This window comes from Mytilus galloprovincialis, chromosome 7, assembly GCF_965363235.1.
Source record: "Mytilus galloprovincialis chromosome 7, xbMytGall1.hap1.1, whole genome shotgun sequence".
Classification (NCBI taxonomy): Eukaryota; Metazoa; Mollusca; class Bivalvia; order Mytilida; family Mytilidae; genus Mytilus; species Mytilus galloprovincialis.
The window spans coordinates 43395425-43422681 of NC_134844.1; the positions used below are offsets into that span (position 1 = coordinate 43395425).

General features: G+C 30.2%; 1 protein-coding gene across 13 annotated transcripts in view; it reads right to left on the minus strand.

Annotated features, from left to right (window-relative positions):
* Positions 1-27257, minus strand: part of LOC143083055 (uncharacterized) — a 174971-nt gene that overhangs the window by 76230 nt on the left and 71484 nt on the right. Inside the window, exons 5-7 of one of the 13 annotated variants that reach the window (XM_076259199.1) lie at positions 10190-10290; positions 9418-9646; positions 8016-8749 (exon numbers count right to left, since the gene is read on the minus strand). The exons of 5 other annotated variants lie outside the window; for them this stretch is intronic. In XM_076259199.1, the coding sequence (XP_076115314.1) occupies positions 8622-8749; positions 9418-9646; positions 10190-10290 (458 nt within the window). In that variant the 3' untranslated portion in view covers positions 8016-8621. Of the gene's footprint in view, positions 1-76; positions 1247-8015; positions 8750-9417; positions 9647-10189; positions 10291-11204; positions 11757-13666; positions 14175-19978; positions 20258-21595; positions 22208-25002; positions 25356-26112; positions 26485-27257 lie in introns of those variants that run through there. 7 more of the 13 variants (XM_076259204.1, XM_076259240.1, XM_076259242.1 and 4 more) reach the window with 7 other exon arrangements.

The following is a 27257-nucleotide window of genomic DNA, read 5'->3' on the forward strand; positions in this document are numbered from 1 at the left end:
CACGATTTCAGACAATACACAAATCATTTAAATGACTTATTCAAGCTGATTTGTTCCATATGTGAACAATAAAAGGTTCTGATGTATTTATATCTAAATTTATTATTCTATTTGCAAAGTACAAATTAACAGCTTAACCAATACATGTCATATATCTACAATATTTTCCAAGAATTGTTTGTTGTCAGTAAAGTTAAAATATATTTGGTTATTTATATGCATGCACTTATTGAAATTGATTGAAGGATGATAATCATTTTGGTCTTCTATGTAAAGGAAATATATTGAACAAATGATATATTAAACTATAAAAAATCAAAGTATTGTCATCAATAAAATATGAACAAATTTTAACAATATCACATTCTGTAAGTAGGCAAACATTTGTTTTACAAATCATATCATATTCAATGATACTTGTATAAATATATTTCCAGTATAATTTGTCTGCTACTGTTTGGAAATGATGAAAATTAAGAATTTTATTCACAGTCTAAACACCTTAATTCAAGTTAATTAAAATCTTGAAGGTTTTTGGTGGGGTTTTTATTTCATTTTTTTTTTTTATTTCATAGATTAAACATCAAAGCAACAAAAAACTATATTTTACTATGTTGGACAATGAGAAAATGCATGAGATGCAAAGATTTTAGTATCACTGCAAGATTTCATCAATTGCATTATCATTAAAACAGTTCATTAAACTTTTATTTGCAAATTAAATAGAGTGCAAAATATATTTTCAAGGAAAATAATGAAACACCACAAAAAAAAATTAGATTCTGCATAAAAATATGTTGTGATTACATGTACATTTTTTAAATAATCTTTAAAAGCGAAAAAGTCATACATCATTGCTTTCTATTTAATAAGTATGTTTGCAATACTAGTAAGTTCATATCACAAACGATGCATTAGCTCGTCTTTTCAACAATAACAGCTGTGTTTTCATTACATTAATCCACACACTTGTGCCTTGAAAATGCCTCCATATGTTTATACTTTTTGCCGCATACTTCACACTTGTAAGGACGATTTTCTGTGTGGGTAAACAAATGAGCTTTATAATAACTCATAAATCCAAACCTTTTACCACATATTTCACATTCTATTAATGGAGCGTTACTATGGAACAACTTCCTGTGTTTGTATAAGCCTGATTTAGATGCAAAGCGGCGGTGACAATCTTCACATTTTTCATTTCTCTCTTTCCCGTCATCGTGTAACCAAAATCGAGGGACTGATCCTGTATAAAGTAAAACAAATGCAACAAATGAAAATAAAAACATAAACTGTTCAAACGGGATAACAATCAAACAAAAAATAAATGAGCAAGTTTCTCTGTGAAATCTAACAGAAAAATTCTTATATTTGATTATAAAGCTGAAACCTTGATGTACTACATTTTCTCAATAATTCAATATGAATTTTCATAACGATATATCAAAGTCTAAGAAAAAATCTATTTTTTTTTTTAAATTTCTTTCAACAATTCTTCTGTTCTGTTAGCCCTCCTGTAATTATGTTCTTTCTACTTTGTTTTCTTTTGTAATATTTTGTGAAATCTTTATTATTATTTGTAAACACAGATTTCAATTGTTACAAACATGCATTTTTTTCCATCTCAGCACATTTTTAAAATGTGTAGTAGTTTCTATATAAAGAGGGTTAAATAAGATGTGAAAAACTTTACTCACTTAAGCAAAACGTGTGCAAACAAACAAACTATCCATTTTTATCTTTGAATGTTTTCAAAAAAAGTACACTTATTACGGGCAAAGAACACGAAAACTAATATTTATCTTAACACTTGGATATTTCGGCAAAACATTTAGGTCTATGACTGAAGGTTTCACTTGAAATACTATATCTGTGTTCTTTTCACAAATAATTTGGTTGCTGTGTGTTAGTTTGTACTGTTTTAAACTGTAACTTCGTGTTGTACATTTGGTTTGTCAGGATGATTTGGCCGTCTGATCTTCAATATAAACCAGTCATAACCACTCAAATCAAGTTATGACTTAAAATCTGTCAACCACAATAAGATCATCCAAACTCTGTCTCCATTTGATAATCACTTACTACAGCTATGATTATGCTAAGCAGGTGGCATAAGTAAGCCATAAATCAGTTATTTTATTTAATTACGTTTTCAAATTGAGTAAAAAAAAGATGGATGACATTACTTGCAATAAGACAGAAACCCAATGAAAAAATCCATAGACATATGTATGCCTAAATACATTGAACAGCAGAAACACTTTTGGGTGTTTTTCATAAATATAAATATATATTAACTGTTTCAACCGTATGCTGCCTTGATAATTAAGTTCAATCCTTCAATCTAAGCTGATGCTACGACATGTGTGAAATATAAATAGAACTGTTTGTGTCAATGTTTTAATAGTAAATCGTGGATTTAAAATCCAAATTGGCCAAAAAAAGAGTTTTTGAGAATGTCTCCAAACTGTCTAAATTTTATTTAAAGTAAGACATAGAGACACACAGCTGAATCAGATATGTAAAATATTATAACAAACATTATTTGAAAAGATTATTTTTGGTTGTTGCTTATGCTCCAAGTTTCCTAGCCAAAATCAATGGACATTTACCCGTTTTCATTGAATATCATTGGTATCATGGAAAATCAAAATAAGTGCTATTAGTGACATCATGAATAAATTGCAAGTATTTACATTTTCCACACAAAAAGCCAAATGTCCTGTGTTGTCATTGTATTAGCTAGGATTCATTGTGATATTGGTCAATAACTTCTTATTTTGTAGCTACAAATAGAAGCCATTTTAGGGCCTTATCGAAACAAAACTCCTTCATATACAACATCTTTTACTTCTGTGTGCACTCCTGTCAATCGTGTTTTCTTTCTTTCTTCTTTTAGAAATATTCATAGTATGAAAGCAATATCAGTTTTGTGAAAACTCTTTTATTTTGAAATGTATGAAATTATGGTTAAAGTATAAACAATCTAAAACAAAACTTCTATACCATGATGAACTAATAATTAACTTGTTATCCAACCTAACTAACATATATACACTATTTACAATGGGTTAAGTGTACGATATCTTGGAGAATAATAATCAATCGTGAATCCTTCAAATCTTAAACAGCAAAAATATATAACTTTACTTTAAACCCCAGATATAAATTCCGAATAAAGACAAAGGTGTGACAACATTTAAATCACTCATGATTAAAAAAAAAGTGAAATAGCAATTGTATCAACCACACATTTTATATGTCATGCATAGAAAATACGAACATGTCTGCTTCAGGGGAAAACTTTTCTTTGGACTGTTACTGTAGTTAAATATTCATCAGACATTCAAAAATATCAAATGATCTTTTTGTGAAGTCAAATCTATAAAGTTGTTTTCTTGCATTCTCTTTGATCATTATTTTGATATTTATTTTCAAAAGTGAAAAACTTACAAAGTGCTATAAAATAAAATTTAACATTAAGATAATTTTCATGTCAACCCCACAACTTAATACTGGAAACAAATTATACATTTTGTACCTTCAAATCTGACAGAAAAAAGAAGTTTCTCATCAACTTGGATATAGAACTCAGATATTAAGTAAATAATATATTGATTTTTATATTATTCATTTAGAGTACTTGGATAACAGATAACAAAATAATACTTGAAATACAATGTCAAATGTATAAAGGCACTTATTTCAAAACATAGGAAATCTTCTGAATTTGTTAACAAAATGGAGCTTGAACCTTCAAATTAAAATATAAAAATGAATGGGGGAAAATGTACTCATAATCAACAAAAACAATATCCCAGATCCCAAAGCAACAAATTTTGTAGGGGAAATCGTCTTCTTGTTCATTTTGAGTGATGCACATAGTCTATATGGTCAGTAAGATCGGTTCTCTTTTCGTAGGTTTTATTACAGAATCCACAACCATAAGTTTTTCTGCAGTTTTTGTTATGACTATTCATATGTTGTCGAAGTTCAGACCTGTAACTAAACTTTGCATAACAAACGTCGCATGTTTTCAAATTTGCTTGAGGTCCATGATACTTTTTTTCATGCTTCATGATTCCAGATTTAGTAACAAATACTTTGTTGCACGCCACACAACTATGAGGATGTGTACATGTTATATGATCTTCCATTGTAGATTGTGATGGTGTTGTAAATGAACAGAATTTACACTTGACTTCAATATTGGCAGAGCTGACATCTGATTGTGGAAACGACTCTCGTAAAGCTATATCATTTATCACACGCTGCATTGACTGTGAAACAGGAATTGTTGAACAGACAGAATTAGAATCTGAAAATGTTTTCACAACATCGTCTAGAATATCAACCAGTTGTGATTCACAAATCTCCTCTTTAGTGAGTGGTGTTATGGTCAAAGAAGAAGGTTTTACTGGCAAATTTCTTGTGTATGTAGTAGCAGTATTGTAATCTGTAGTACTTGTCTGTTCTTGTAATAATGTTCCTTGAATAGTTGTGCCATTTGTATGTGTCACTTGTGATACGTGTGGCTTTAAAGATGAAACTAGCATTTGTTGTGGCTGATTATTACCAATAGCTTCAAGCATACAATGGTAGCTGGATCTTTTTGTTTTCTTTTTGCCTGTTAAAATATAATGTTTCTGTACATTACTTTTAATTTCTCATTTTAACAGCCATTGCATGCAAACTCAGGTACATGCAAAACACTTTGGATTATCTAAGACGAGACTACAACATGCTACATGCTGGTATTAAGCTCAAATACTGTTTCTCAACGTGTTGTTTTCATTTATGGTCTTACAATAGCTTATAATGCATGTTTTAATAGAAAAGACAATAAACTGTACGCAAAACACAACATAGAAAATTAAACACTGAGCAACGCAAACACCACCATAAAACAGAGATTGTTTCAGGTGCTCTGGAAGGGTTTGCAGATCCTATTCCACAATTAAGAGACATTAGTTAGCAGGCTCACATAGTTTGCCCATATATATGGCCTTGTGACATGGGAATTTGAGAACTAATCTGTACAAGTCAATATATTTCAGGTGTTTTGTTTTAATCATCTATAATAAACTGACAATTTTTAAAGCAATGCCTTCCATATATAACTAACATGAGTAATACATATTGACCCTGAGGTTTCTGCTGACACGCGTATGAGTCATCTTGGCCGTCATTATACAATGTTTACTACTTTTATTTAAAAAAAAAACATAATTCAATAAATAATTACTTTATTTTGCAATCTAAACAAGAACAAAAAACAACACAAACAAATGCAATTCAAATGCATGCACAAAAATAGAAACATAACTCAAACATATCCACATATTTTTCAGAAGCGGAAAAAAAATTAGTTTTATCTACATGGATGACCAACAAGAGCGTCTTTGTGTTTATACGACTTTCCACAAATGCGACAAGCATGTGGACGTTCAGATGAATGTCTAGGCATGTGTCTCTTTAGAGCACTTTGAGTAACAAACTTTTGGTCACATTCCGGACAAGGTATCAAATCTTCAGATCTTCCATGAATAATCTTTTTGTGTTTATACAAGCCTCCCCCAGAAACAAACCACTTTCCACATTCACTACAAACATATTTGCTTTGAGATTTAAACAACACCATTTGTTGTATGACCTCAGGGGTTAAAAGTGGATTTTTTGTAGGTTGTGGGAACTGTTGTTGGTTGCCTCTCTGCGCCATTTGATACTCTTCTGTATGTTGATAAATATGTTTGTCTGTTAAAAAAGAAAATAAGTTTCAAAATCATTTAACCTTTAAGTATCAGTATAACAATAATAAAAGGCACTGAACATTTTCGTTAAAAAAGGAGAAATGGATGAATATTGTTTTATGAGTTCACAAATACAAATTAAATAGTGCTCCAACAAATGAAAAACAAAACCAGTGTTCGCCATCCGTAAACATAATAGGGCCCATTCATGAAGATTAAACCCAATCTTCTTCAATCATCAGGTTTTTTTTAAATTCAGACAAGTCTTTGGGCATATAAGGACATATACGCTCGTCAAATATTCAGCTTTTCCTTAAAATTTGGAATCCACTCAAAGTTTTTTCAATGTGCCAACCAAACATCTGAAATAGACTTCAGTCAAAACATTTCCAAATTTTGTTATCTGTAACACACTTTTCAAATTCGTATATATCCATATTTTTGTTTCTATAGCATCCTTTCAAATTCATATATTTTTTCCAAACAACCTTATTAGTCTCATGATACAATGGTCACCTCTGAGAGGCCTTGAGTTCCATCCCAGTTGGCTAGGTCAAACAATGACTTAAAATTGGTATTAGCCGTTTTTACAGCAGACAGCATTTGGTCCATATTGTCCAGCTAAGACGAAGTATTAAGCTTCTGGGCAGGTGATGACTTCTGGGACTAATAGGCCATTATTATTTGAGTTTCAATTCACAAAACATTTCAAAAGTAAATCTGTTTTATTTTTATTATTCAAACAAAAAATATATACATAATGTTGTCTAGGTTTAAAAAAAGTATCAACTTAATCAAATTGGAACATGCCTAGCTCAAATTTGTATTTAAAATCATAAACTTTTTTCCTTTCAACATGATTTTTTTATTTCAAGGTCATTTCCACTTGGTAAAATATTAACAAAAAATTCATGAATATTTTGTTATTCATTTCATAACCAAGATTTCACCTTTTTCAATTCAAATTGCAACAATATTTTTTATTCCTAGTAATTAAGAGCAAACATGGTTGTCTAAAGTGTCTTTATGCTTATATGACTTCTGACATCGTACACACTGATATGGTTTTTCAGACGAATGAGATGATAGATGTCTTCTCAGTCGACTTTCACTACCAAACTTCTTCCCACATAATTTACACACTGTAAAACTAGTTCCGTGATGTGTTTTCTTGTGCATGTAAAGCCCAGAACTTGATGTAAAGCTCTTTGGACATAATTCACAGCAAACTCTTTGTTGACCCTTATCATGAGCAGACAACTCTAGTCTGCTTGTACTAACATTACTCAAAACAATGTTAGAAAACTGACTTTTTGAAATTGCTTTTGCCACTGTGTTTATTCTTTCAACATTTTGTTTTGCGTTACTTTGACAATCACTTGATGTGACATTTTGCCACCAAGGGTTATGATAGTCATCCATTGGATTAAGTGTAAAACCAGAAGATTTTCCTCCCATGTAAATTTGTTGCTGCTTTTGTCCAGATTTCGTGTGACCTCCTGAAGAAATAAAATGTAATTATATACCAAACCGTTTTGTGTTCCATACATATATAAATGATAAAGACAAGCATTTCCAAAAGTCTTGTGTATTTAATATTCCATGGTAAAATACATTTATTTATGAACATACCATGTGAAATTATTTAGAACATTTGGTCAACATTTGTATAGTTCTATATCTGGCAGATTTTTGTTTTTCATACTATATTTGAAAGGGTTTTTTTTCTTGGGGTTTCTAACTTCGACTTAAGAATTAGATATTCAAAAGAATCTTCTTATCATTTAAGTCAGTACATTTTTTTTGTAATTATGTTACAAAACCATAACTTATAAAAAAAAAAAATGTTAAAAACATTCAATCAACAGACAGCATCAATTAAAGGAAGCCATTCCTGATTTTTTGAATTCCAATTTCTTATATAAGACTTAAACAAAGTGTGAAAATTAAAGGATGAAAGATACATGTGACACTAAACATTTTCAAAATTTAAGATACACAACTGTTTCTGCTGTTCTTCATCTTGATAAATGTTTTTCGACATCAATGACAACAGTCAAATGCTGATACCTTCAGGCAAGATCATGTCCCCCTCTTAAACCAATTTTGACAACTCAATTCAAATTGGTTTTAATGAAAAGCCTTTAACAGTTACACCCATTTCAATTTAACTCTCCATTTCAATTGTTTCAAAGTAAAACTATAACTCCCAATCTGCCAACTCTAACAGCAAATTGGTTCTAGATTTCATAAGCTTGGGGAATATTCAGGTTCAAATTTTTATTATATTTTTTCTCTAATTTACAAACAATTGTTCCTATAATAAACATTAACTTTTCAAAATTAAATCATTGTTGACATGATGATATATATACAATATCTAAATAAAAATAATGTGATAATTTTTTTACCTTTATTAATTTTTCTCTATGAAAAACAAATGAAATAATAATGTTTGATTCTATAGAAATAGTTTATCTTTCTACAATAACATAGAATATGTAAAGGCAAAATAACTGTTTGGTTTCTTAAACGAAACTAGTAGAATGTTTAATCAACTTTTCATTTGTTTAAAGACATGAAAACGTTAATTGTACATAACAGAGTATTAAAATGCATCAATATGTGTAAGTTATTCTGCTGTTGTGATAAACTTAGTTATGTAATAATCAAGTATATTTTTCCATTTAGTCTGTTGATAAAGAGTCTTCATATTCCTATGGTCAGTTTATGCATTTCACTGTGTAACATGATACACTTTTAGGGGAAACAATGACAGTACTTGGATAACTTATTCATTGAATCCATAAGTAATTTGTTTCTGGCAACGTCAGGTTATCACGGTATTTTAATGTCTCTTGTATCAAATCACTAAGTTAAGTATTTCTGTAAACGTCTAATTCTTGATTTACATCTCTTTCTACTGTCGCTACATTTAGAATTAACCAGCTGATGAAACATACTCTCTGATACCGATGGAAATTTATCACAAACAAAACCTATAAAAACAAGACAAGAAAACCTTAAATATAGTAAATCTTAAGCTCCTTTAATTCGATTAAATCAAAGCTTTTTAAAAGCTTATGCAGATAATTTTTATCAAGCATGTTGCACTGTATGCCATTTTATTTGAGTTATGTTCAGGTTTTTTTGCTTGGGAAAGAGTTATTATAAGACTGTGTTGTATCATTTGCACTCGTAACACATCTATCTCTCTTTATTCATATCTATCTGAAACTTTTTTCATAATCATAATTTTGATATATATGAAAAGAGTGATCTCGATGTATATTGTTGTAGTATTTCCAAGGCATTGTGACAATTTTGAATAAGTTATATGATTTCTTTGAAATCTTACCCCCCCCCCCCCCAAAAAAAATGTTGTAAAATACTAATGATTGTTGGTGTAGGAAAATAATTTGTTTAAGCAGGATCTTCTTGGCCCTTCAATAGAACCAGAGATTTTCCCCAGTTTTGGGTGGGGTTGTGTTGCTCAGTCTTTAGTTTTCTATGTTGTGTTTTGTGAACTGTTGTTTGTCTGTATGTCTTTTTCTTTTTCAGTTTTATTTTTTTTGACTTAGAACACGAGTTTGAATGTCCCTTTAGTATTTTTCACCTCACTTGAATTAATGATAATACTTAAGGTGGCTAAAAGTTTGTATAATACCTTTAATAGCTCCTAAAACAACAGAATCTATGGCCGGTCTGGAATCAGCAGGATTACTACTACCGAAGGGTAGTCTCCCCTTGGCACAATGGTCAGCTAAGTACTGGTCATCAAAGTATAACTCTAGCAAACACCGAATCATCTTACTTGGTTCTTTAACACTGGCCTGACAGATTTTATTTAACTGCCATAGATTACAGTATACACCTGTATTCTGGTGCAGTTCAACCTGAAATGGAATCCATTAATTACATGTAGTGGTTGTAAAATAGACCAAGTACTTTGAATAATAAAATGTGTTAACATGGTAATGCTTCTCAAATTTAGTTTCTTTTTCACTTATATAACTGTTTTCTCTGCCTTAAAATATTTCTTATAAAATTTGTTATACTATATTCTTTCACAAATGATGTGATATAAAATTCAGCCTAATATTCGACAATTGCAAAGTTTTTCAGTTAAGGTAAAAATTTAAGAATAGGGATGTAATATACAAAGATGACATAATGAACAAAAAACTAATACAGTGCAAGCACATTGATGATGAATATACAGAATCCTATAGAGTATAGATAGTTGTTATTGTTAGGTTGTTGTCTCAATGAGACCATTGTTTCTGTATTTATATTTATATATATTCATTGTAAATAAGAAAATTATTTCTTTTTCTCATTTTAAGTAAAAAACAATACCAATCTATTTCTCATTTGATTTCTTTTTTCTCTCAAGTTATTAAATAAAAAAGGGGGGTATATTCTTGATATATGTTTACCTGGTCACCCTCTTTTATGGACTGCTCTGTCATGTCATCAGTCCCGCTGTGTAAAACTGATTCTAGAGTTGTTCGTAATCTTCCAGGAACTGCACTGAAACCTAGAGGTGACAGAATAATTCAAATTATTGATCAATTGATTATTGCTTAATTAATGTCCATTGACTTAATTCATGAAAATCAAGTCTGACAAAAACTGCATGCCTGAGTTTAGGTACACCTTTTATATCTCATCTCCTCCCTCATAACTACTTTCGACAGTATCAAATTAGATAAAACATCTTAAGATATCAAGAGTAGGCTAGTGTTGAATCAAATGACACACCATCTCTTGAAATTACAATTTAATTTCCTCTTTCTGTTATTTTTACCATAAAATTACAACTTGTCCTTATTTCTGTTTAACAACTTTTTCAATAGGATCATTTTGAAGTTCTTATTACTTGATACAACCTTGTTTTGATGATTCAAAAAGAATCAGAATTTTTTATATCTTTTTCAGATCAAGCTTTTGACATCCCTGCAGATGCTTTAATAAACACCCTATAATAACAGGTTCTCAGTTATTGTAAAAAAAAAAACACAACAGAGCAACAAAAACCTTCTGCCTGCATTCAATTATTCAATAAACATCAAATTCAGATTCTTATACTGTTCCCAAAAAGTTTCTGGTAAGTTCTGAATACAGAGACCGTCCAAGAAATTTTCATATCAAAGTAAAATGGCCTTTGCACCTCACCAACAAACCATAAACACTGAACAACGGGCTCTTAACTTGGACGGGTTCATAAAAATCCAGCGGGTATTTAGTGCTTAAAATATCTTGACTGATTTCAGATGCTTTTAATGATATTTTCAGCACTATTTGCAATATTGTAAAAGTCAGTTTTCTATTGGTAAAAGTCAGAGTTCCAAGAGAGAACTATTGATCTTTGGCAGAAAAAGTCAAGGTCACAACAATTGTGTTTTTTAAAGAAACTCTTGAACAATTCCAGGGCAGAAAAACAGAAAGTGATCAATTTTAAAATATTTATATATATTCATTGTACTAAACTTACTACATTTACAGAAAACAATCCCAAACCATTCTAAGATATAATTATCCACAACCTAATTTTAATTTGAATCTATATATACTTTTAACCAGCTCAATACTGTGTTTTCCCTTTTATTTTTAATGCTATTCAATATGTATGTGTAACTCAACTAAAACTTGTTTAATTTTTTTCAGCATTATAAATAAATTTACTGTGAGGAAAAAAAATCTGATTATAACAGTCTCTCTCTATTCTCAATGTAATACAATAAGAACACAAATGGTTGAATGATTGAAACTCCTATTTCCATGTCAATCATTTTCAAATTTCCTAAGGTCTATTATATCAAGTCTTTTTGATATATTCTTTCATTAAATTGATTTTCCGTGATATAGTTGGTTGTGAAACTTGAAAAACTTGTGCCGCTTTAAACTGTGTCATACGTCCTGACATCACGGCCTCTAGTGCCTTTTCCAAATTCTCACGTGAATACATTTTGTGTTTTGTTCTTGGTCGTTTCTTTACCAGCGCTGAAATATAGTATAAACTATTTGTAAAATGAAACAGATTTAGAGATAACCTTAAACAAAACAATGCTTAGAAACATGTTTATTGCATTTCCAATATATTGCTAAAGTCAACTCTTCAAGAATTCAAACCAAACTAATATCTGAAATTTTAGATTAACTTCGATTAAGAAATCAACAGAATTTAAAAAATCATGCAAATTCTCGATTCTAGATAGGATTAATTATTTATAAATATCAATTCCTTTACCCATTTACCAAGTAAGGTGCACATTTCATGTCAAAGCTACAAAAATATATTCCTGACTTCTGAATATTCTCAAAAGATATCAAATGACATTTATTTGTATTGTCTAAAGTGTTATACCATGGATAGAAAGAAAAAAAAACAGAAACAATAAAGACACCAATCTATACTTTATTACAAATAAAATACATTTAAAACATAAATCGATTACCTTAATTTTCAATTAAACTTTTTAATTTGAAAAGAATGGAAATTAAATGAAATGGTCAACTTCAGATTTGAAAGAATATCAACTACAGCTTTCACATTCAATAATAAACTGTTACAATAGGTTAAAAAAAAAATTTCTTCATTTAAACATATGCCTGGTTGTTCAAATTTCAAAGGTGTCAATGTTCCTAATACATGCAAATGTATAGAGAACAAAACCTGAGAATGCAATTAATCCCCTTACAAGGAAAAAAATCACCTCAAACCAATGATTTTGCATATTATTCACTTTACTACATGAAATGTTGCTTTCCCAAACTAATTCCTTAATGAATAAGACAGCATTGATTCTTTGGCAAAAGTTGAAATAAATATCATAGCAAACATGATTGCTTGTAGGCAAAACTTCTACTCAATATTTGTTTTCATAAAAAGTGTCCTATTTTGGAAATTTAGACTCCTGACATCTCAGATCAATAACATTTTGCTTTCAAACTATTGATTACAAATCCACAAATCTTGCTCAGGGACAGATTCTTCTGATATGAAAAAAGTTTTTTTGCACGTTTGTTAAATTTTAATTGTTATTAACTCTATTTGTCCACACTCTATATATTTCAACAATGTACAGTAACTTGATCAAATCAAATTTTATACTTGTTCAGAAAAGTGAATTTTTCTCGTCTTCGAATTACATGACGAGATATAGTAGGTTGGGAAACACCAAATATGACAGCAGCCCGACATTGAGACATGTTACCGGACAAAACAGCTTCAACAGCTTTTTCTAAATTCTCTGGAATATACTGAGTGTGCTTCTTCAATCTAAACTCAAACATGCTATCAGCTCTACCCTGTGACATTTCTGGAAAATATACAAAATTATTCATTTCAAACAGGTTGTTTTTCTTTATTTTATGCAGTATTGTATATTTCTTTTAATGATTCACATAAGATTAATGAAATTAAGTATTTTTTTTATTTTCCAAAAATGACAACAGCTGAAGGCAAAGAAAATCTTAAGAAATTCTAGTCAAAGGTGTTTCGGCTATAATTCAAAGACGTTCTGTACAGCAAGTACAAAAAAGAGATATGACAATCCAGTGTAAAGAATTGTAAGGCATCCGATGGTTTTGTTAACCCATTACTATGAACTTTGTAAAGAGATGATTGGAATATATTGATGAGACAGCAACTGTACAACACAAAACAACACAATATATCAAGATCTAAATTGTACCATGCCAGATCACATTTTGTAAAAAATTACCAAAGATCATCAAAGATCTTCAATCAAACCAATTTCACTCAAGGACATAAAACATGGTTTTGACAAGTGTGATTGCTGACTTGTTAAAATTGGCAAGTTAAACCATGATCAGACACTGTGTAATTCTAAAGCTACTAAACTCAGGTTTCATCGTCATTTTTAATAGCAGGTAAAAATAGATACAGATAAGTTGAAAGGTATTTTTATTAAATTCTAAATAAAAAATCAATGACAAAAACAATTGAAAATACAAGAAAAAATATACCCAGTTGTTTACATGAAGCTGCTTTTAATATACATGTCTATGTATCTATCATCTTCATTTAAATTATATAGTAGACACATTTTATACTAACAGAAAAATACAAGATATACTTTCACACTGTACAATATCAACCTTTTTAAGAGTAAACGTCCTTTCTGTACAACTAATTTCTATAGATATTTCATAGATTTGTTTTTTAACAACTGAACCCTATTCAACAGGTATTCACACAATCCATGCAGAAAATTTTATTTTAGATTTTTGGCATTTTAAATCCCATCTTTGCCAGTCTACGTGAAATAGTTGGCTGAGTTACGCCATATTTTTGAGCTGCTTGTGACTGATTAAGTTTCCCTGAAGTGACGGACAAGATGGCTTCCTCTATATTATTGGGCACATTTCTACCTCTATAACTTGTCCTTCCAAAACCTGAAAAGACACCAAAAGAATTTAGAAAAGTAATAACGCTATTCAAGGTGACATTATCCCAATCACGAAACAGAATAAAGCCCCCCCAAAAATATGATTTTGTTTCCATATTCAATCAAAATGAACATTAATAATTCTCATCAACAAATTTACACAATCTACACTTTTCAAAATACAGAAGTTCAAGTAAAATATATTTGATTGGAGCATCCAGCCTGATAGTATTCATGAATAGCAACCAAAAGTTGATTATTTTGTCAAACTAGCACCATCTATCTCCAAATGGTGTTCCGCAACAGGAGGCAAAACCAATAACACACAAGCACCTTTTATGATAGATTTTTTTCAAAAATTGATAACTTTGAAGTGCAAATTTACTTCATGACTTTTCTTTCCTTAGTCAGATTTTTTTCTCACAATTTTTACTACTGACACTTGAAATCTTCACAAGTTTCATTTGATTTCTATCCCTACCTAAATTTTGAAATAAGATTCATTTTTCACACGATTCAACATATTTCCTAGGGTTGAATTCTCCATTTGATCGTGGTTTTAGGAAAACAAGTCATCAACACTGATACAATAATTAAAATTCAACTAACAACACATGTTCAAATAACAAAAATGTTACTTTTACAACAGAAGTGGTTCATTCAGGTTTATAACTGCTGTATCTGTGAGAGTTTATAAAACTATTACTAATAACTACTATTAACTGAGGAATACATATTGTCTCTAATATTTTTTTGTTCCAGTGCAGTCTATTTATGGAGGTTTCAAGTTTGGCTGAGTGCCTAATTGTGACTGTTCAATAGGGAATTCCTGCGGTAATTGCGATTTCATTTTTCTTAATCTTCGAGAAATGGTTGACTGAGTGACATCAAATTTATCAGCAGCCTGCGACTGATTCAGTTTTCCAGTTATTACAGCTAAGATGGCTTTCTCTAAATTCTGAGGTTTGTAAAACCCAATTCGACCTTTTGACCTTCTTATCTCTGAAAAAGACACCAAAAACACAATAAATACACCAGATATAGCGATATGAAACTTATACTGAACTACTGTAGAACAAAAAATAAGCTTTTAAAAAATTGCCAAACGTTTAACTAATTATGTATTCCCAATAACAACTGTGTGAACAATTTATGAACTGATTCGCTATCCGTGATCAATATCATATAGTACAAATAAATATTTTCTAACAACAGTAATTTTTCCAGGGAAAACAAGTAGATAAAATATAACCTTATACAAAAATTATGTCAAATATTAGTCAACCAAAGATAGGTATTACCCTATTTATTGGTATTCACTCAAAAGAATGCTCCGCAGGGTTTGCTCTTGAATATTGATGCTAAATTAGACGACACATAATGATCAAAGTCATCGATTTGAATGCTAATGACTATAATTAGTATTTTTACTTCAAAAAGTTAAAATATTTAACGGTAAGAATAGATACAGAACTATTACTTCAAAGACAGAGATAATTAGGAATGTCATTTAAACAATGTTGTCAATATTATTTAAATTTTCTTTGAATCAATTTTTGCAAGCATATCAAATATAATTGTATGAGAAAATGTTACTTGATAACTTGGAAACATAATTTAATAAACAACTTCTGACCTTTTATGCTAAACACTAACACCACTGAATAGTTTCAATATATTTATTCAGATAAACTCTCTTTAGAACAAAGAATTAATTAATAAGTTAGAGTTATCCTTCTTTGTGCACTAAGATTAATCTAGTCATTTAACATCTTCCACCTTTTTTGGTCTTATAATAGTATGAAAAATAGACAATCATCTGATCTCTCATGCACAATATAAATTTCATCAACATGGAATATGAAGACCTAGCTATTGATCTTTCATGATACTGTTGTATCTACCACTATGGGGTTTTTGATTGACACATCTCTGATCTCATGTACAATGCTGATATCAATTTTAGAATTTGAAGGTCAGATCTCTGACCTTTCATTTGCAGTAATTATTGCAATTTGACCTTTGTAAATATTGCTTTATCTGTAAGGAATTTGATATGTTGTTTTCATATGCTTTTATATGTTCCAGCCATAAAGCAATTGTGTATACCGATGATCCAATGTGCAAAAATAAAAGACAATTCACTATGCAGACCTTACTAGATTTTCAAAACCTAATGCAAAATACTGGTGAAAAGCAGTTTCCAGATGCACTTATACATGTGAAGATCTATATTATTTGGCCTCAGATGAATGGTCATCTCATTGGCAATTATACCGCAACTACTTAATTCATAAAATTTTTATAAGACCTTTCTATGATTTGGAGCATAATAATCATGTATGCTATTGTATGAGCAACATTTTGTCAAGTTCACAGTCTAGTTCATTTTAAAACTGTACAGTTGAATAAAGCATTTACCTTAATCACAAAACTAGAGTTTAGCCCATTGTGAATCGATTTTGATAAGGCTGTTTCAAGTCAAGTGCATAACAAAAGTTTTGGTTTCTAAATGCCTTTTATTTTTTTGGGTAGGACGTTGGTGTTAGAAGAGGGAATACGTTTTTTTTCCTGTACATATGGATGGTACTGACACTTATTATCGGGTTTTTTCCCTGTACATATGGATGGTACTGACACTTATTACCAGTTTTTTTTCCCTGTACATATGGATGGTACTGACACTTATTCCCGTTTTTTTTTTTCCTGTACATATGGATGGTATTGACACTTATAACCGGGTATAATCTATCCAGCATCCCCTACTTTCTAGTGGAAGTTCATATTTCTATCCCTGCATCCCAGTTGAACTTCATTGCCAAACAGACTTTTTGTATTAATTGTTTATTTGTTTTTAGTTTGAGTATGCAAGAAATATTTTCAATTGGACAAATATGAGCAAGCAATAACCAATCAACCAATCTACCTTTTCTTTCTTATTCCCTACATAGATAATGACAAGGTGTTTAGCTCGTATTAAGGTGGTACCCAACACTTTCACTACAATTGATTTGGCTAGTTTAATTTTCATAATATTTTGACAATGTATTTACTTTGACCCTTTAACAAAAATATAAAAATTTCAAAATTTTGAACCAACTGTTTTGTCAGAAAAATTACACTGGTTATATAACAGTTTGACAAACACCAATTTTGATAATTGAGAAGCTTAATATTCCCTTTACAACACAAGTTAATTAAATGTTTAGCTGACTTTACAGAGTTATCTCCCTTAAGTGTTAGGTACCGCCTCAAGGAATAACTCAAGTGATATCATCCATCTGAAACTTCAACAGAAACTCTCTTTTTTTTTTTTTTTGCATATCTTTTCATGCAGTAACCTTTCAATACAGATATTCATATTTTCTGTGTATTGTAAACCCAATTTTACACTGTTTTCTTAACCCTTCAGCAGTCCACATTTTTACATGAAGCCATAGTAGTGCTGTTCTGGTAAATATACACTTATATATCGACATTTTGTCTGGTTATTTTCCCACAATAAGTCCTTTCCCAATGTATGTCCCTTAATAGAAAAAAGAAGATGTGGTATGATTGCCAATGAGACAACTCTCCACAAGAGACCAAAATAACACAGAAATAAACAACTATAGGTAACGGTATGGCCTTCAACAATGAGCAAAGCCCATATCGTATAGTCAGCTAAAAAGGCCCCAAAATGACAATGTAAAACATTTCAAACGAGAAAACTAACGGCATAATTTATGTATAAAAAATGAAATGGTCAGTTTTTTTTCTAAATTTGCACTACCGGTACATGATTAAAGTCTTTTGAACTAATGTCAGGTCTATCATAAAATCAGATTTCAATTCAACACACATGTTACTTTTTAACAATTTTTAATGAAATAACTTTGCAATTACATTGAAGGTACAATTATATACAAATCAATCAATAGAAATTAAACAACAATAATATATATCAATGCACCAATGGAATGAAAAACAACTGTCAATACAATTATCAAAATAACCCAGTAGAAAATCGCATTCTCATTATGTAATATTACAACTAATTTGGTTCATTTTAATCTCATTACAAAATTTTCAAAAATGCATTCTCAGTATAACAATGTCAATAATATGTACTGTCAGTTCGATTGAAATAGAACATGAAATTATATGGTGCCATTATATCTTATAATACATTTAAATGGTATTTTTTCTTGATTCGTCAATTCTATGGTTTTGCTGAAGATTGCATACAAGCCTTACAAAAATTATAATTCCTTGAATATGTAAATTGATGGTTTGTCTACACCAATGAAATCTATGAAAATTGGTATCCATGAAATGAATAATAATGATTCCACTTTGCTAGCTGATTATCCTATCATCTTAGCCCTCTTTCAATTAAAAGCATATTCAAATTATCACAAAAATGTGTATCAAAGGTGAGGCAAATTTAAAACTGAATTGCCTCCCGTTTACCTCAAAATTTCAGGACACATACTCCCTATATAACAATATCAAAAGCACTTTTGTTAATTTGCAATATTCAATCATTAACATGAACAAATTTTCAGTAAATATAAACATGAACCTACATTATATATACAATACATTACAAAATTATACATACAAGATGAACAACCAAACAGCTTGTCCAGTTAATATTATCTTAGCAGCCTTGGTCTTATCATACATGTTTGCAAAATCTGAGGGAGTCATTTCTCAATTTAGACTACCAGTTCTAAAATTCTCATAAATTATGTTACTAGACTATCATGACAGTTATAAATTCTTATAACAATTTTCAAATATATAATTTCATCATTTCCTTTTTTTTTTTTTTTAATCCTCAAAAAAAATTCAATCTTGCAGAAGGTTTCAGATTTAATATTTATATGTGTAACTTCTATAAATGTACTAATTGAATACAAAAAAAAAACATCAGGGAACTAAAGTATCCAATACAAAATGGTCATTTAAGATTTGTTGATCAATTTATTTTACTTTTTTTTTGTGGTGGTTTCTATGACTTTTTTAAATAAGCCCCCCCACGTTTGCGTATTTGGTAAGAGATAGCAGGTTGAGGGACCCCATACAACCTTGACGCCTGACTTTGGTTGAGTTTGCCATTTACTACTGCCAGAATTGCAAGTTCCATTTTGTCTGGACTATAATATTGTTTTATAGGTTGAGCCTTCTCACATTGCTGACCTTGATAATTCATTGAACAATCTGAAACACAACAAAACAGGATTTAACAGGTGAATAAATCAACATTTTGATGGATTTCATTATAAATGCTCTGAAATGCTCAAAAATGCTCAATATCAAGATACAACCAATCAACTAACTTCACAAGCTAATGAGATCAAACCCTTGGCCCACTCTTCAAAACTAATCTTTACAAATCATCAAGTAAATGTATTTGATAATTGTTGGAGTTTACGGATTTTAAAAGAAATGGTTGGTTGAGGGACCCCATATTCCCTAGATGCTTGGCTCTGGGTCATTTTCCCTTCAATAACTGCTTTTATAGCCATTTCCATGTTTTTGGGACTGTACTCTTTTTTAGGTCCTTGCTTTCGCAGAAGACGCCTCTCTGGTTGGACCAAAGAATCTGAAACACACAAGAATCGTTGATAAAATTACAAAATTACAATATGGAGAACCTTAAACATTAAAACTCTGGTTAATTTTTTATATTTTTATCTGAAAATAAAACCACTATTGTTACTTTTCAACAGGCAGTTGCAAGTGCTCTTTATTAATCGGGAAATTTACTTCAACCCAAAATTCTAAATTATATTCCCTGAAAATTGATTTCCAAAAAGTCCAACAAGCTGGCTTCAGGCAAGTACAAATAGCTATTCATTAGATAGGGAAAAAAATATGAACGTATAAAACCCAACACCAAAAATATTAAAAAAAAGTGTCCAGGAAAAAAATATCAAGACATTTTTTTCAATCTACAACAAATTGTTGGCTGGGGAACACCAAACACACGGGCAGCCTGACATTGGGACATACGGCCCGCTAAAACTTCTGCAATTGCCTGTTCCAGTTTTTGTGGCTTGTAATCTCTTCTCCACTGCCTTTTAGCATTAGTTCGTGATTGGTCTGAAACATATAAGGAATAGTATCATTTTCTCTTTTTTTTTCAGGTTTTAATTTACTATTTATTCTTAATTAATTTGAATGAATACTTGTGGTATGTTTTCAATGATAAGCGTCTATTCTTAACCTATATCAATATTCAAACATCATTATAAATCCCAAAACAAAGATGTTCCAGTAAAGAAAGCATGTCAAAAAGTCACAGGCTACATACAAATCATTTCAAATAGCTCATACATCACTTCCATATTTTTTTGACACTAAAAAATAATTTCCTTGCATATAATTAAAGAGCGAATACATGATTTTTTATCAAGTATAAGAGCTCTGGCCTACCACATAGTAATCTATTCAGTCAAAAATTGAAAAACCTTTTGCAAATCACATAAAAGCAGATGCTCTTGAAACACGACATTTGAATACATTCTACAAGAGAAACAATTCTCTCTGACCACATAAAAGTTACAATTGGTATTGAGGCAAATTGCAAGGGGGAAAAACAAAAATTAGACAACAAGATTAAAGGCATATATATGTACAGTATGCTAAGACATCAAGACTTCATTTTCCTTCTTTTTCCTTGAACGTGAAATTCTACAACCAATTGAAGGTTGAGGAACACCATAAAAGAGGGCTGCTTGAGTCTGAGTCATTTTCCCTGCTAAGACAGTCTCAACAGCTTTATCTAAATTTTCATGTCTATAAGATTTGGGCTTTGGCCCTCTTCTTTGCTTCTGATTAAGATTAAAACCCATTTGAGGTGGAAACATTTGAAATATGGGATCTTTGTTTAGACTGATGGCTTCTCCTTCAACTTCTGTTTTTCCTAAATAATTCTGGTTGTTTAAAGGTTTCATTTTTCTTTCTCTTTTATGATGATCTGAAACACATAAACAGGCATGATTTACTATCGAATATTTAAAAAAAGAAGACGTGGTATGATTGCCAATAAGACAACTCTCCACAAGAGATCAAAACACAGAATTAACAACTATAGGTAACCATACTACCTTCAACAAGCCTTTACTTCATAGAACTTAGAAGTAATAAAATTAAAATCTCTATCAAATTAAAACATTTCACTTTTGACAATTCCATTCTAAGAGACACAACCTCTCTAGTCTAAATTATTTGTTTCTTAAGTTTGAAATATTATATATCATTGCTGTTTTTAGCATCAACAGACAATGAAATATTTAACCAGACAATGACTTTTCAAGCCTACAGCCTTAACTTCATACTGGCCGATATAGAGAGATTGGGACTTTACATATTAAATGTCTTCATTATTTATGTACAGTCAGTTTTGTCCAAAAAAAATTATAATATTAATCAGTACAATATATTGACAGCTTTTATTTTACAACAATTTTACACCATTTTCAACAAACTAAGCCATAGAAACATCACAACTTGATTGAACTCAAGATTTATTTTTTTTTATATTGAAAACAGCTGATTAAATTTAAAATGAAAAACTTTTTGGTATTTAGACTTTTCTTACAATCAAGCAGCTAGAAATCCCTTAATTAATCAAGCATTTTTTACAGCACTTAATATTACAATATTAGTTATTTTAACTTATCATTATCGTCAGCAAAATATGCAAAATTTTGGTTTTCATGTTACTAGTTCATGATCCTTTTTCTGAAATTAGTCCTTATATTCACAGGTGTTTCTCGGTAAAACATGTTCTTATATAAACATTAAACAGCAACTAGCTTTCACATTAATTTCAAATAGCAATCCAGATTGTTTATGTATCAAAGTTCTTATTTAAGAATTGGGCACGTTTCCACAATGAAATTCTGGTAGCTATCGTAGACTGAGGTACACCATATGTTTGTGATGCCTTTGTCTGACTCATTTGCCCAGATTTTACTGCAATCAAAGCATTTTCTAAGTTTTCACGTTTGTACTTCCTTAATTTCCTCCTTGCCTTAATCTTCATATCTGAAAGACATAAATAGATTTGTTAGAAAATTAATGACTTTTGGATTTTGGAATTCTTGCTTAGTTTATGTTTTAAAGGTTTATTATAGAGTTGACAAATGTTTTCAATGTTTATTATAGAGTTGACAAAGGTTTTCAATGTTTATTATAAAGTTGACAAAGGTTTTCAATGTTTATTATAAAGTTGACAAAGGTTTTATTCTGTTTGGCTATCTGGTGGTTTTCTAAACATTCGTGAGCAGATTGTTGTTCTTGGGACCCCAAAATATCGAGCAGCCCTGCTTTTGGACATGTGCCCAGCTTGCACTGCCTGGATGGCCATTTCTAAATTGTCAGGATTATAGACCCAATATCTTCCACTCTTGGGAATCTGTCCAGATTTGTTATCTGAAAGATATACAGTGCAAATATTTAGTTATTCCAAATGTAAAATGGGAAAACTGAATTTTAGTAATTTTATAAAATATCTGTTGTTGTTTTTCCAATATAATACCATAATTTCAGACATGAATTCTTTTTTTTTATCAATGCAAACCAGGTGCTCCGCAGGGCGCAGCTTTATACGACCGCAGAGGTCGAACCCTGAACAGTTGGGGCAAGTATGGACAAAACATTCCAGCGTGATACAGCTCTGAATTTGGATTGTGATCAAATTTTTGACATTACATGGTTTTTTTTTACACAAAACAAATGTCAAGATTTTACAAATCAATTAAAGATTTCTTCTTCAAACTTTTTAAATCTAAAATTAAATAGTTGACACAGCATAGGTTTCTGACACAGAATGAATGTGGTCTAATGAACTTAAAAGTTTTTTTTTGCCTTTGAGCAATTCACTATGCTGTTGAATATTAATCCTCTCAAAAAAATGTTTGAAGAAATTTTCTTTTTATTTATGAAATCTGAAATGAGAAAAATTTAACCCCCCCCCCTTTTTTTTCACATCCCCGTTTCCCTTTTTCCAAAACTGATATCAATTCAAATTTCTAATGGAGTTTGCAACAATAACTACTCTTTTAAATACATCATAAAATATTAAAATGTAAAATAAAGTGCTTGTTATCACTGAATGGTAAAGATTGGTTGGTAGTAAAAGTGAATATACATTGTTTATTGTATAAAACAATAAAAAAAACTTCATCAGCAACATTTTATATTGACAAATTTCCAATGAAGTTATTTACATAAAGTTATTGGCAAATAAAAATAGAAAATGACATCATAGTCATGTCTGGCAAATTTCCAACATATATTATCAACTACTATTCTATACAAAGAAAGATAACTCCAATTGAAAATTAATTGCTATTGCACAATATTGTGCAATTAGATATTTCTTGCTATTGTGCAATACTGTGCAATTGAAAATTTCTTGCTATTGCACAATACTTGATATGGAATCCTGATTTGGACCAACTTGAAAACTGGGCCCATAATCAAAAATCAAAGTACATATTTAGATAAAGCATATCAAATAAGCCCAAGAATTTAATTTTTGTTAAAATCAAACTTAGTTTAATTTTGGACCCTTTGGACCTTAATGTAGACCAATTTGAAAACTGGACCAAAAATTAAGAATCTACATACACAGTTAGATTTGGCATATCAAAGAACCCATTTATTCAATTTTTGATGAAATCAAACAAAGTTTAATTTTGGACCCCCATTTGGACCAACTTGAAAACTAGGCCAATAATTAAAAATCTAAGTACATTTTTAAATTCAGCATATCAAAGAACCCCAAGGATTCAATTTTTGTTAAAATCAAACTAAGTTTAATTTTGGACCCTTTGGACCTTAATGTAGACCAATTTGAAAACGGGAACAAAAATTAAGAATCTACATACATAGTTAGATTCGGCATATCAAAGAACCCCAATTATTCAATTTTTGATGAAATCACACAAAGTTCAATTTTGGACCCTTTGGGCCCCTTATTCCTAAACTGTTAGGACCAAAACTCCCAAAATCAAACCCAACCTTCCTTTTATGGTCATAAACCTTGTGTTTAAATTTCATAGATTTCTATTTACTTATACTAAAGTTATGGTGCAAAAACCAAGAATAATGCTTATTTGGGCCCCTTTTTGGCCCCTAATTCATAAACTGTTGTGACCTCAACTCCAAAAATCAATCCCAACCTTCCTTTTGTGGTCATAAACCTTGTGTCAAAATTTCATAGATTTCTATTCACTTAAACTAAAGTTATAGTGCGAAAACCAAGAAAATGCTTATTTGGGCCCTTTTTGGCCCCTAATTCCTAAAATGTTGGGACCAAAACTCCCAAAATCAATCCCAACCTTCCTTTTGTGGTCATAAACCTTGTGTTAAAATTTCATTGATTTCTATTCACTTTTACTAAAGTTAGAGTGCGAAAAACTAAAAGTATTCGGACGACGACGACGACGACGCCAACGTGATAGCAATATACGACCAAAAAATTAAAATTTTTGCAGTCGTATAAAAAGCAACAGGATGATCATTGAACTAAAAAATTGCATGCATCAATTTCCTGATTTACAGTTCTAAAAAAATGTATTTATATAGAACTTAAAGTAAAAACACAAATTAAAAAACCTCCACTTTATTCTATATAAAAAAAAATGAAATCCGATTCAACAACTTCTGCCCAATATGACTAAATCCGAATAAAATTTCTCTACAAATCAATAAACTAACAAAAATGCACCAGTTTGAAAATGCGACAAAAATGTTATCCTCAAAACCTTATTTACAAAAATCAAAGAGAACTCATATCCTTTTCCAACATTCTTGTCAACAAATTCAACACAAGCTTCATTTACTTCAAAGATATAATTTTTCCTTGATCAGCTCGTTTATTTCCAAGTAGTCAATCAAAATTAAGTGTCATAGTACAAAGTGAGGAGATGGAATGTTTGCGAAACAATATCACTATTTAAAAATGTCATATCCAATTGGAACTATTTTCTGAACAATGGCGGTAGTAAAAGTTTAGATGCCCCCATTTTAGAGATCCTTGTCGAGATAGTTGACTGGGGTACTCCATATTGATGGGCGGCTTTGTTTTGTGACAGGCGTCCCTCAAGTACTGCTTGCACTGCCTCCTCTAATTTTTCCGGACTATATTCACGCTGTTTCTTCTTTCTCCAGTAGACGGAGAAATAGTCTGAAAGATATATGATAGACATTAGGGTTACTCCTGTCACAGTCTTAACAAAAGCCGCCACCAAAATGAGTAGTCAACAACTTTTACTTTTATTTACTGATACAGTTTCCAAAGAGAAGTTATAGCTCTTCAAAATGTATTACCAATTTGTGGTCATTTTTCAAGTTGAAGTTGAATACAGAGAAATTTGAGGTACTTGGCAATGAAATAGTAAACCAAGAAAAGTTTTCACCAATAGACTAAGACAGATGATCATTTAATGTCAAGCTCAAAAACACACTATCAAATGCAATTGTTTGAATCTGCCATTAAAACTAATTGCTATAAATACTTCAATGACAAACCAAGTATATAAATTCTCAAAACTCATAAAACCTGTTACACATTTTGTTTTATCAGTAACAACAACAAATGCAATAAGATAACTATCTATATGTGAATTAATGCACTGTAACCCATCACATATTATTAGAACAAGAAAGAAGAAATATAACAGTTAAAGCCATGAAATCAGATATATATATGATCAATCAAGAGAAAAAAACATTCAATCAAAGAGCCAAATCATTTTTAAGCAATAAAACAAAGGACTTTTATATAGCCATATGCATCTGATATGTAAATTTACATCATCTTTCCATTTCAAAAGAGCCAATTTTCCTTGATTATTTGATTCTGTACATAATCTTTTTGATGTCCAACTTTTGGTCAAAGTAGTGTTCAAAATCTAGTCTAGCCATAATTAAATAAAATGAAAAAGTGCTATATATTTTTATTATACTATTCCAAATACATGTACAAGCAAGCAGACTTTGTGATCATTATTATTTACAAAAGGCATATTTTTTTTCATCATCAAATAACTCCATCAGCAACTAATACATTGTTGTTTTTTTTTGCATTCTTCAGTTTTTCTATGGTTTTTTTAGTTTCGTGCTCAAAATTAATTGTAAAGAGTTTCAAGTTGTATTTTGATCTCTTATTTTTCTAATTCTCCTAGAAATTGTCTTTTGTGGCACACCATAAACAAAAGAAGCTTTATTCTGGGACAAAACTCCACTTAGAACTGCAGCAATTGCCTGTTGTAAATTTTCATGGCTATAACATCGAATCTTCCTATATGGTTTGTCTGAAATACATATAAATTAGTTGTAATTCACTTTATATAAATTAGTTGTAATTGAATTGTTTTAAAACAATTACAATCATTTCTAATAAACATTTTATTCTCATTCCTTTTAGGCAAAAATTTAAACAAATACCTTCTGGACTTCTTCAAATCTTAAACATTTTTATATCATACCCAAAAATTAATAAACTTAAAACCTGTATATCTGCACAAACTTAACAGTAAAAAATAAGCAATGTTAAAACTGTTATGAACCCACATTTTCAGGACAGTAATATGATTAAAAGTAATAATCCACTACAAGTTCATACTATTTAAATTTTAGCCACACAAAACCACAATGAACAATTGATGTACTAGACAATGTACCAAATGCATGATGAAAATTATTTATTTGACAAAAACAATCATATAAAAACATGAATTTGACCTTAAATAGCTATCAATTTTCAAAAATAAATTTCAACTGCAGTTCATGTTACCACTACAAGAAACTTCATACAAATAGTCAAAACTGATTTCAACAAATCTTTGAAAAACCTTGACAGTTAAACTTTTTTACCTTTATCATTTACATTTCACTTTAGATAGTAACATCAACATTTGTGTTAAATAATGAAATTACATCAATATAAACATGATTGATAATCAATATTGCTGATTTAAAATTTTCAATTAAAATTTAGTTTTACAGCAGTCAAACTTAATTTGTTTCTTTCCGCTGATCACATATTTTTAGTTTTGTATTTGGCATAGCGTGTAGATAATGTTGT